Source organism: Thalassophryne amazonica, chromosome 5, assembly GCF_902500255.1.
Source record: "Thalassophryne amazonica chromosome 5, fThaAma1.1, whole genome shotgun sequence".
NCBI classification, from domain to species: Eukaryota; Metazoa; Chordata; class Actinopteri; order Batrachoidiformes; family Batrachoididae; genus Thalassophryne; species Thalassophryne amazonica.
In genome coordinates this window covers 78,336,025-78,349,008 of record NC_047107.1, presented here as the reverse complement: position 1 = coordinate 78,349,008, position 12,984 = coordinate 78,336,025, and the positions used below count along the sequence as shown (strand labels likewise).

General features: G+C 41.3%; 1 protein-coding gene across 13 annotated transcripts in view; it reads right to left on the bottom strand.

Moving 5' to 3' along the window:
- The window catches only part of atxn2 (ataxin 2), a 94,891-nt gene that overhangs the window by 28,806 nt on the left and 53,101 nt on the right, over positions 1–12,984 (bottom strand). For all 13 annotated transcript variants that reach the window (XM_034170606.1, XM_034170612.1, XM_034170607.1 and 10 more), the window contains one exon: positions 9,620–9,805. In XM_034170606.1, the coding sequence (XP_034026497.1) occupies positions 9,620–9,805 (186 nt within the window). The remainder of the gene's footprint in view (positions 1–9,619; positions 9,806–12,984) is intronic.

The following is a 12,984-nucleotide window of genomic DNA, read 5'->3' as shown; positions in this document are numbered from 1 at the left end:
GGCAATCACTCTTCTGGCATGTAATAGTCCACAGTCCAGTAATTTAGCTTGTTTTTTGGATTGTAAAAATTCTGCAGGGTATATTCCTAGGATACAGAGTTTTGTACACAGTGGCATTTTTACACAAAAGAATTCTGACAAACATTTTAAAACATTCTTCCAAAACATCTGAATTTCAGGGCATTCCCACATACAATGAATAAGTGTTCCTTTAAAATTTCTACATTTGATACATGTGTCAGGAATATCTCTTGACATATGGTGGTGTCTTTCTGGGGTTATGTAGACCCTTGTGTTGTGTGGGCCGCTGAAGAGGAGGTACAGCTGGCCCACCACCACCAGAGGGCACCCTGCCTGGAGTGCGGGCTCCAGGCACAAGAGGGCGCTTCCGCCTCACAGGAGCAGCAGGGGTGACAGCTGTCACTTATCACCTATGACAGCTGTCACCAATCATCTGATCTTCAGTGGTATATCAGCAAGACGACATCTCCACCTCTTTGCCGAGATATCGCTCTACCGAGGAGGTAACGTACTCAGCCGACTTTGTTGTCTTCCTGACAGGAATACCTGTTGCTTTGTGTGTTGGATAGCAGATATTTTGTTTCCTTTTTTCAGACGAGAGGTGGAGGTGGTTTTCCACCATACGTGTTGCTGGGTGCAGACACACCCACATCTAACTGTTTTTGTTCCTCGCCAGCAGTACCAGATCCGACAAGCGGAGGCAGTGGCCACCTGGGTGTTCGGGACTTGGCGGCTCCAGTATTCCCGGGGTTCGGTGGCGGAGGAAATCGTGTGGTTCAGTTCTGCTTTGGACAGACGTCTCTTATCTTCGAGCCTGCCCACGCGACACATTTTTGTGAATTGACTTCATTGACTATTATTGTAATCTGCTGTGTTTGTTGTGCTTATTCACAACAGTAAAGTGTTGTTATTTGACTTCCCCCATTGTCCGTTCATTTGCGCCCCCTGTTGTGGGTCCGTGTTCCTACACTTTCACAACACCTTGTTAACCATTTATACTGCAATCATTTTAATCGAGTATTTATAGTTTGCTTTTGTGCTTTTAAGCATGCCTCATTCCATTCCGCTTCATTTATTTCTTCTTTTATGTCATTTCTCCATGCATTTAATTTATCCATTGCGGAGTGTTTACAATGAGACATGATTAAATTATAGTATTTGGACAATAGTCCTTTTTGTCTTGTTTTAATAGCTATTTCTTCAATTATGGATAATTTGGGAATATTTATAATATTTTTAGATTTAGATGACATAAAACTCTTTATTTGTAAATATTTGAAAAAATGTTTCAAAGGAATTTCGTATTTACCACACAATTCTTGAAATGTATACAAAGTTCCTTCGTTGTATAAATCTTTGACTGTGTGAATGCCCTTAGTGTTCCATATTTTGAATCCTCCATCTTTTTTGCCAGGTGTAAACTGTTCATTACCCCACAGCGGAGTAAACTGTGATAAACCCGCGTATTCGTTCACAAGTTTATGGGCAGCATGCCACACCATAACAGTGTTTCTCAAAAAAAAAGGATTCTTTGTTCACTTTTTTAATATACGTAAATTTGCAGAGTAAAAATAGCTGTATATTGGCAAGTCTGGAATTGAGTGCTGCTCAAGGGGGATTAGTGCAAAAATAATATGAAGCTGACGTTAACTGAGCAGCCATATAATACCATTCCATATTTGGAAGTTGCAGACCCGCTCTTTCATATGGCAAATAAATAAATTTTAAACGAAGTCTTACTTTCCTATTATTCCATATAAACTTATTAATTGATTCATTTAAATCTTTAAAAAATGATGATGGTAATGGCAAGGGGAGTGTCTGAAAATAATACAGAAATTTTGGCAGGATAGACATTTTTATTATATGTATTCGGCCAATCATTGACACTGGCAAAGTTGACCAACGGTTCAACAACTCCATCACTTCCTTAACTAGGGGGCTGTAATTTGCATCGACAATTTGGTTTAGATCGAGTGTGATTTTAATACCCAAATATTTGAAACCATCTGTAGCGATGGTAAATTCGGTGCTTACAGGAGGGTTTTTCCTTTCCTCTGCATTTAGTAGCATAAGTACAGATTTTGTGTAGTTAATTTTATAGCCTGAAAACTCACCAAAATCCTTTATTATATTTACCAAGTTAGGAATTGTTTTTTTAAGGTCCGTCAAGAAGAATATAATATCATCAGCAAATAATGAAATCAAGTGATTTATTTTTCCAATATTGATTCCCGCTATCCCCTCATGGCTTCTCACTGCCATGGCCACTGGTTCCAAGGCTAATGTGAAAAGCAAAGGGGACAAAGGGCACCCTTGTCTGGTTGAGCATTCTAGATTAAATATTTTAGATATATTATTATTGGTTAAAATTTGTGCAGTGGGATTTGTATACAACAACTGAATCCATTGTATAAATGTTTCTCCTAGAACGTACCTTGAAAGCAGTTCCATAAGATACCGCCATTCTATTCTGTCAAATGCTTGACTTGCATCCACAGCTAGCATTGCAGTGTCTCTTGTATCCTGTTTTTCATATAAAATATTTAAAACCCGCCTAATGTTATGGTATCCTTGTCTCTTTTTAATGAAACCTTGTTGATCGTCAACTATTAATTTTGGCAAATACTTTTCTAATCTTTTGGATAAAGTCTTACATAATATTTTCGTATCACAGCTCATGAGACTAATTCCTCTATATGACGAGCATTCTGTGGATGGTTTGTTTGGTTTCAGAATTAATGTAATTGTAGCTAATCTCAGTGTGTCCGGAAGGACACCTAAATCAAGAGATTCTCTATACATATTATGGAGAGGCTGTGTCAACTTATTCTTAAATATTTTATAAAATTCAACAGGTAACCCATCCGGTCCGGGTGTTTTGACACTATTCAATTCCCCTATGGCTTCTCCTATATCATGGTCTGGACTTTTTACTGGATGTGGACATCTTGTTTCAGGCAATCAGTCTGTGAGCAGGACTTTTGTGGAGTTTATTTAAAAACAGTTGTGAGAGAATTTAACTAAGAGTGAGGAGCTGCAGCAGCAGTCAGGCTGCAAAAAGCATTGGTTTTTGTTTTTTATGCTCTTTTTGAGCATGTAGTCTTTACTGCATTGTGTATATGGTATAAAAACAATCCTGCATGATTTATACAGGAATCATAAACTGGCGTCAGGTAACGTATTGTGAGGATGTGGCTTCCAGTCACGCTGAGTACCATCACGTTGCCCTGACTTGCACTGAAACCACTTAATTTCTGTGTCGAGCAGAGGATGCAAAAAAATTAAACATGTTTATTTCTGTGTCGAGCAGAGGATGCAAAAAAATTAAACGTTTAATTTTTGGCTTCCGATTCGCTTCGTCTTTTGCGTCCCTTGCACTGTTGTGGTGTTGGGCTACATCGTCTCGGCACTGGGTTGCTACCATGTGGAATCATCATGATGCCGCACAACGCAACTCGAAGTGAGCCCAGTGTGAAAGAGGCTTAAGTTGTAACGCGCACAAAAGAACTGTCTCGTGCAAAATTCACAGACTCAAATGTTCAGAAGGAAATGCAGTAACACTGGGTTTCCTGCTTTACTCAGGGACATGTGTCAGAGCTCTGTGGATCAAACCGGTTCTCATACAAATGTCCGCTGCTGCAGATGGCTTAAACCTTTTCACATCTTCATGCTCAAAAACCCCTTTCACATTGGCATATTCATAGAGCTGCTCATTGCAGCGTTGTGTTTCATTTAAATACGCCCAAAATACGCGCGTACTTATGGCCCAGTCACACGGCACACAACGATTCCTTAACAAAGGGAAAAAGTAAAAAATGTCGCAATTCGTTGAGAAAAGGTGGACGAAAGAGCTTTTATCACCGAACAGTCTGCGAAGCAAGAGCACAAAAGGGACAAAAGAGGAAATTAACAAAACCGAAGCTCACGATCTTGACAAAACGCACCTGGAGCCACAGCTGCAGCAGTGTGTGTCTGCGTCTCTGTGTTCCAGGACTCTGGGACGGAGCTCATAGCAACTGAGTCCTGGAGAAACTGCAAACAGAATCTGTGGAGATCTGTGTGCACGTCAGTGGACCACCTGCTCTGGTTCCTCGTCCAGAACAAAAGAGGGATCATGTCCATCATTATCAGAATACACACTGTCTGTTGACACGCTGCGCACTCCGTCTTCCTCCAATTAAAAAAAAAAGTGCGCCGTGCTCACTGTTGTATCACAGTATTATGTTCTAAGCCATATATACGAGGTCTGTTAGAAAAGTATCCGACCTTTTTATTTTTTTCAAAAACTATATGGAGTTGAATCATGTGCGCTTGTATCAGACAAGCTTGCATGCGTGAGTTTTTTCACGTCTGTCGGTTGCGTCATTCGCCTGTGGGCAGGCTTTGAGTGAGCACTGGTCCATCCCCCCTTATCGGATTTTTATTGTCAGTGAAATGGCTGAGAGGCTGCCGCTTTGCTCCATGAATTTTTTTTCAGAAACTGTTAGAGACAGCCAGTTGGAAACCATTCGAAAGATTCAGATGGATTTCGGTGAAGATTCTGTCGGTATCACACGGATTAAGGACCATTAAAACTGGATTAAAAATGGCCCACGGCGGCGGAGGGCGCACTGCGCCCCGAGCAGCCATCGACAGGCTGGAACGAGCAGATCACTTCCAAATTTAAGGCTCTGTTGATGCAGGACGTCGTGTGACTAGCAGAAAAGATTCAGAAGAGGCAGGGATCAGCACTTTATCGGCACATTCCACTGTTAAAGGAGATTTTGTAATGAAAGACGTGTGGACGGATTCGCGCGTCGGGACGCAGCCGCTCACAGCCGCTCGACAAACAACACCTCTGTGTTGGAAGTCTCACAGGACAAGTTGGAACATGCCCAGCTGTTGAACAATTTCTCGGATACTTACTCGACTGAAAAGCCATCAAAAGCCGTCTGAGTCACCTGCTGCTGCTGTAACTCCTGTTCTTCCTAAAACAAGTAGTGATGAGTTCCTTAATTTCTTCATTGACAAAGTCAGAGTCATAAAAGATAGTTTGCCGCTGTCATTGCCCTCTTGTTGTGGTTCCCGGTATTTGGGACCTCCCCCTCAATACTGGACCTCCTTTAAGCTTGTTACAATTGAGGACATTCTATCTGTCATCAACATAATGAAACCAACCTCTGGTATTTTGGATGTACTTCCTTTGAGATTGTTTATGAATGTTTTTGACTCTACTGGGCCTTGTATTGTTAAAATGTTCAATATGTCTGTCGACTGGTGTGTTTCCTTGTTCTTTTAAACATGCTGTTGTGGAACCACGGCTAAAGAAAGCAGGATTGGACTCTATGGAACTGAAGAACTTTAGGCCAATATCAAAGACCCCTTTTTTGGCTAAAGTCTTGGAAAAGGTGGTCTATGTCCAACTTAAATCATTTTTGCAGACTAACAACATCTATGACACATTTCAGTCCGGGTACTGTGAGTTTCATTCCACTGAAACTGCCCTGTTGAAGGTGGCTAGTGACATTATGATGGCCGCTGATAGTGGTAAATGTTCTGTGCTGGTTTTATTGGATCTGTCATCTGCATTCAATACCGTTGACCATGGCATTTTGATTAATAGATTGCGGGATACGGTTGGCATGTCAGGTCCTGTATTAGAGTGGTTTAGCTCTTACTTGGTTGGTAGAACTTTTAGTGTTTCTGTGAACAATGTGATGTCTGAATCTGCTGATCTTTTGTGGGGTGTCCCGCAGGGCTGAGTCCTGGGTCCGATTTTGTTCTTGTTGTATATCCTTCCTCTTGGTAAGCTGATCCAGCAGTTCTGCGATGTGTCCTACCATTTGTATGCCGATGACTTGCAGCTGTACTGTTCTTTTAAGACAACTGAAGCACAGAAAATTTGTTCTCTCATTAGTTGTCTCACTAAAATTATATATTAGTTATATTTAATACAAAATAATAAGCGCACACAGCAGCTCCTGCTGTCGCTGATGCTGCATTCAAGTACCGTCGGAAATTACACAACTTTTTCGTTGTTTCAAATTCAACAGTTGCTTGTGGCAAAATAATTAATTACATCCACACAAAAGATTAATTCTGGCCTGTGTAAGGTGCCTGAGCCCATTGAAGCTGCACCCCCACACAGATAAAAAAAATCCAAGCAAGCAGGCTGAGTCTACCCTGTAATTTCCGATGGTACATCAAGCAGCAGCAACCTCAGCGCTCACAAACCGGCTTCTGCAGTGTGAAAATGTTCAGCTGCTCCAATGAAGTCAAATTAAACAATAACATTACAAAAACTACACAAATGATTAAAAAAACGTCAAGAACGACAGCAAAACGAAACAGACGAACTGAGGTTTTCGTTGCCCTTCGTTCAAATTTTTCAACAGTTTAAAAATTCTGATGAAGCTCCCGCTGCAGGAACGAAGCTGTGTGAAGGTTAAACGATGCCAACGACAGTCAACAAAAGTCCAGATTTCTGGTTTCGTCAAGGCTTCGTCACCCTTCGTTAAGTGCCGTGTGACTGGGCAATTACTTGCAGCTGCGTGTGTTTGCTTTTTAATGTGTGCACACAATCGCGTGTACCATGCCACTAGTAAACCAGTTCAGTGCTACTTGCTGCCTCTGTGGAAGTGCGCTCTGTTCTCTACTGCAGGTGTGGTGCGGCTCAAAAACAGTCATTTAATATTATCTGGTTTTTTTGGGTGTGTTGGTGGATCACTTTCTTTGTGTCCAAATGCTGCTGAGTCTGGCTGTGGTAAAGGCTGCCCCGAAGGAAACGCTGTGACCCGTTAAACTTTTAAACCTCCGGATGCTCTGATCAGGTCTGCTGATTTGGTCAGACCTGATCAATCAGGGCGTCTGATGATCACACCGACATGCAGCAAGTGCGCTTTTAGTTCAAAGAGTCACAGCTCTTTTCAGATTTGATCAGGGCATTTGATGAGTGCACCGATGTGCGCGTTTATGTTAAAGTCACAGGTCTAATCACACACACAGAGAGAGAGAGAGAGAGAGAGAGCGAGAGAGAGAGAGAGAGAGCGAGAGAGAGCTTCTGTTGTGTTTCTGGATTTCTGAGTTGAGGTTCGATCCCCTGTTCTGAACACACAGGTGCTATGGGCTGTGTGATCATGTTCTCCAGCTGACGCACTCAGTTGTGTTTGGTTGTGTACAGAAGCGCAGTGTTGCACAGACTTGCATGCAGTAACGCTGTGCTGCACAGCCCTGCTTCAAACTGTGTCCAGCGCTCTACGCCAAAGAAAATTAAACATGTTTAATTTCTTCCATCCTACGCGTGTAGCCCTCAACATACTGCCGCGCAGGGAGCAAAAACTCGACGTAGAGCTGCTAAAAGTGGGCATAGAGCTGCTCAACTCACCGTAGATGATATGCTGCAATGAGCAGTTCTACGAATACGCCAATGTGAAAGGGGCTAAAGTCACGTGCTTCTGTGAATTGCCACAACAGGAGGTTTTCAAGTACCACTCAGAAAGCTGTGATTTCCACTGCTTTATTTCCAGCTGCAGACTGTCTGCAGCTGAAGAATGTGTATTTGATATGCCCAGTCTTTAGTTCTCCACGAATACACCGCCCGTGAAGTTCAAGTTGGGCCAGGACAGGAGCATTTAAGATATGTGCCTGAAAAGTGATGCTGCTGTTTTTTTTACTTTTCTGTGATTAAAGCACACGCTATGCGTGTTTGAATGTAGAACTTGTCTCCTTTTATTACTTTTGACTCAGTTTCTACAAAGTTCTCTCATGATTGTGACACATTAATAAAGTCCATTAACCCCCAGGAATAATGTCTTCTGACTTTTTCCAATGTATCAAATCCATCATGTCAGTCTGTAGCACTCTTCCTTGTGCCCATGGTTTGTCTCTCTCTCTCCCCTTCCATGCAACGCGAGTGCTGTTCGTGTACTATTTTCCACACTGTCAAAAAAAGAAAGCAAGCAGGAGTGGACAGAAAAATAGCGCGAGGGCTACATACGTGGCAGTAAGCAACTGAAAGCAAGACTAGGAATGCAACCACACGCAAACACAGAGACTACGCCAAAAGCTGTGCAATTTTCCAGAGTACACCATACGCATCACAATGCAACTGCATGCAAGCCTGGTGTGAAAGGGTTTTATGTCTTACTTTGGAAAAATTAGAAGAAACATTAAAACTCGATCAAACGTAAAAAGAAATTAAACATGTTATCTCTACATGAAAGAGAATGTTTCTCTCAACTCTAGTGGTATTTGATGTAATATATGGAAAATATTAATTTAATATGATTTTTCATATTCTGAAAAACAAGAGTGATGAATGTCAAAATAGATCATAGGTACCAATGTACAAAGGTTTTATCTTTATTCATTGGATATGCTGAAAAAGTTTCAGCTCTGACAAACGGGTGATTTTTGGAGAATTTTTGAACTTTTGAGGTGGGAGATATTTTTGAGTTCCATTTACATAATGAGACATGCCCACTTTATGAAATCATCACCAAACTGTAGGGTTCAACTCAAAGACATAACCTCCAATAATACCGGGCAAATTTCATGCAATTCTGTGCATGTTTTTTTCAGCTTATTCTTTTTCCATTTGTGGCACTCCCGAGTGACATATTTACCAAATTTGGTACACAGCCTTTGCTCATTCTTCTGTATTGTTGGCATATGTTCCATGTTTATAGCAGGTACTGTTGCAAACATGTGTAAGACTTTCTGTTTTAACTGCTCCCTGCGGCCTGTTCTGCTTTATAAAGTTGGCATATTTAGAGCTATTGAGCTCCTTTTAATAACTTAAGCTCTAAATGGCCCACTGATTGGACTTGCAAAAACTGGTGTTGATCAAAGTGATGGCCTAGAGTGAGATAGATTTTAAAGGGTTTACCTCAACTTCTATTTCAATGAAGACAGTTATGATCATAAAGATATTTCAGGTTTAGTATGGTGGACTGTTTCCATTCCTTCTCACAACACTTTAGACAATTTGGCATTGAGGATACAAAGGGATGCAGTGTTTCAGCTGTTATTTTGTTCTGTTAGTCCTGCAATCACATTTTAAGATGTGCAACAGTATGGGGTCATTGTTGTTGAATTGAATATGTTGCGCTAAAACCCAAGTGTAGTATTTTGCATTAATACTGCCATCACAGAAGTGTAAAATACCTTTGCCAAGGGCACTAACAGCCCTGTAGCATGAGAGACCCTGGATTTTGGACTTGTTGCTGATAACACTCTGGATGGCACTTTTAGTCTTTGATTTCTAGGCCACAATGTCCATTTCTTCCAAAAAGAATATCTGAATACAAACTTTTCTGACCACAATACACATTTCCACTGTGTGATGGTCCAGCCCAAATTCCTCAGAGTCCAGAGAAGTCTACAGTGTTTCTGGACAAGGTTAACATCAATCTTTATTTGAGGAACACATTGTTTTTAAAATTTACTCATGCAGTTGTTGACAAGATCCTCTTCCCATCTTTGCTCCTTTGCATCTTTAGACACTGCCTTGGTCAGGGGCAGCGAATGGAACAGGCCCTAAATAAGCATTTTATGTTGGAACACTTGGAAAAGTACAAGTAGTTGCACAAACTAAATGTGAAAAGACCTGCTGTACCTCCACTGACAACAGAGGACCAAGTTCCTCCAGAGGAGTTGTTCCTTGTTGGTGGATTTACTGGAAGATCTCCTGCAGTATTCTGAGAAATTAAGTCCACTCCTGGGGGCACCGTAGTGGTCCTGCATGGGGGCACTCTATGAGAACGGGGTGTCCGCTGAGATTTTGGAGACATCCGTGGTGGACCTGAAAGAAAAAGATTGATGAAGATAAGTAGAACACTGTAAACAGACAAAGGAGGCAAACACACACACACACACACACACACACACACACACACACACACACACACACACACACACACACACACACACACACACACACACACACACACACACACACACACACACACACACACACAGAGTTATCATGCCCTGTAGCTTTTGCGCTAAAACCGGCTGCTTAGAAAACCATCTCTCGGCTAACTACATAGTAGTCAGTGAGGTTTTAAATTTCACACCTTACAGTAGTGTTACTGGACGCCATGCAAGTGAGTAGAGAAACTGCAGATGAAACAGCAAGTCAAGACATACCACACCACACTATTCAAACCACAGCCAACTCAGCCAAGAAATTAGAAAGTGCCAAGAAGACAGCAGGTAGGGGAAAAATATTTAAAGATTTCAAAAGTCCACTGAGTTTGTGCAAGTAAGGGAAACTGTGTGACAGCTCAGTGCAAAACTGAACTCTGGCTAAAGAGCAGTTTATTTTACTTGAGTCTGCAAACTTTTACTAAGTATTGCGCAATGCAAGTGCATTTGGACTGCACTCCCACACATTAGATTTACAAATGAACAAGGACTATGAGGTTTAGGCAGTGGTGGGCACAGTTCAGCTAATCCGATAGCAGCTAATTATCGAAGCTAATGTTTTTGCTATCGGATTAGCTTTTCAGATAAGGTTTACAACCATCATCAGGCCAATTATCTTACGATAAATTTAGTTCCGATAGCATTTTCTTTGCTGGTAAAGTTTAACAGTCAAAAATGTTTGTAAACCCTAAAATCAAACATTTTAGTCCGCTTGTTGTGTGTTTCTAGCCATGAAGCAGACTGGCTGCCTGTTGCTTGCTGATGACGTCATCATTAAGCGCAAAACGTGATTGGCCGGTCGACACAGGGACCATTGTGGGTAGTGTAGTTCAGGTTCACTTTGCACGTTACAGTGGCTTGTCCACTCAACACAAAAACAAAACAGACTAATTTTAACATTATTTTATTTCTTTTGTGGCTGTAGTTTAATCGCCAAGACTCAGTGGGGGAGAGGAGCTCTCACGGCGCAGCTGTGTGTACAGAGGGAGGGATTTTTCTTCACGTTTAGACATTGTTTTGGATTTAAAGGGTGGATTATTTATTCAGATGAATCCCACTGAAACTAACAGGTAAGTAAGTCCCTTCGGCTGCTCCCTTGTTTGCACTCGGGGTCGCCACAGCAAATCCGAGGTGGATCTGCATGTTGAATTGGCATAGGTTTTACGCCGGATGCCCTTCCTGACTCAACTCCACATTACATGGAGAAATGTGGCAAGGGTGGGATTTCAACCTGGAACCTTCTGCACTGAAACCAAGCGCATTAACCACTTGGCCACCACCCCTGCTGCCACTGAAACTAACAGGTAAGAATTTCTATTTACTACATGTATTTTACTCTGCCAATCAATGCATTAATGCATGTATTTCGGTTGTTTAAGCAGCAGGATCCAAATCATGCGAAAAAAGCAGCAGCTTTTAGCTTGTAAATGAGGGTGTATCTAATACCAAGATAAACTGTGACTTCTAATACTGCATGTTACTGCTTTTGAAAGATGATAAGTGTTTTTGTTTTTTTTTTCATTTTTCATGTGTTCTTTGTGTTTGTGATCGTTGAATTTACCCAGCAGCCCCTGCAGCGCTTAAAGTGAAACTGGTTTATCAGAAGCCGACAGTGTAATCTGTTGTGGCCGTATCCAAATCAGTACTAATAGTTATCGGTTATCTGTAATAAAGATAAATTTTTTTAGCAGTTTATCTGTTTATCATCATAAAAGACAACTTTTCAGTTATCTGATTAATGGTTATCGAAGCTAACTTTTTGGTTAGCTGTACCCACCACTGGGTTGAAGTGCTGTCCTTCAGTTTTGACTGTGTAAAAACTATTGTGCATTTTTTTTTAGTAAACAGTAAAGAACAAAACACTGCATTAACATATACACTGCTTACAAAAATAATCATTTTCCCATGTTCATACTGTACGTTTTATAATCCGAATAACAATAAATGTATAAAATATTATTTTATTAGTATTACTGTTATTATTATTATTATTCTAAAATTGACAACACTTAATGAGTTTTTTTTTGTCTCAGTCTAAATTCAGGCCGCAGTGAGTGATGCCTCGGTGAAGCACCATTCGGGGCTTTGCTCAATGATTGGCAACTGCCACAAAGTTACTGATGATAGGCGATTTCAATGCGACCACTGACAGACAGTGAGGACTGTCGCAGTACTGATGGATCTAGTAACTGTGGCAAAAGAGGCTCAATACTCTTTAATTTTGCAAAAAGACAAAGGGAACAATTATTTGCTGGATCCTGGTTTCAATGTTAAAAGCCACATCAATGTAAATGACATTCTAACACTAACAGTGCTACTAAGGAGAATGACTATGTTCTCATCGGAAAATGCTGCAGACTGTTGCAGAACTGTCAGGTTTATAGAAATGCCCAGAGCCTGACTTCTGACCACAGCTTCCATGGAGATTCAGTTGTAGTCTTGCACGCTGCCATCTGCTGAGTACCCAAGATTAAATCTGGCTAGACTTCAAGCACAGAGACTCTGTTACTTGGAAATTTGTGAGTAATAAGGCTGGAGGGTTTGCAGACACAGTGAACATGACTAGGCACTCAAAGCAGCTGGGGGATTGTACTGGAGTCACCAATGTCCATTTCAGGTGCCTTTGTTGGCGAAGAAAGGTTTAATAAACTTTACTTCACAGACAATGCTGTCTGCTTTGCAGAACCAATGGATACCCTGGTCCCAGCACTTAAGAATATGATTAAGTGCCTGGGTTTGCAATTATCCTGGATCAAGCCTAAGACCTTAGCTTTCAACCACTTCCTGGACCTGTCCATCAGAAGTATACCTGTATGTGGTGGCATTCATGTCTTTTGGTCCTCAGCCTTTGAGATCAAGAGATACCTGGGAACAGCTTATGGAGTCATGGGGTTGCTGGAAATGCCAAAGGTCCAAGTCTTCAGGGTCCTTACAACCATAAGGTTGTGAGACTTTGACACTAACCACTGACCTGAAGCGATAGCTGGATGTCTATGAAACTACATCTGTTTGGGAGATCCTTGAATAGTGCTGGAATGACTTTTTTGTCAAACA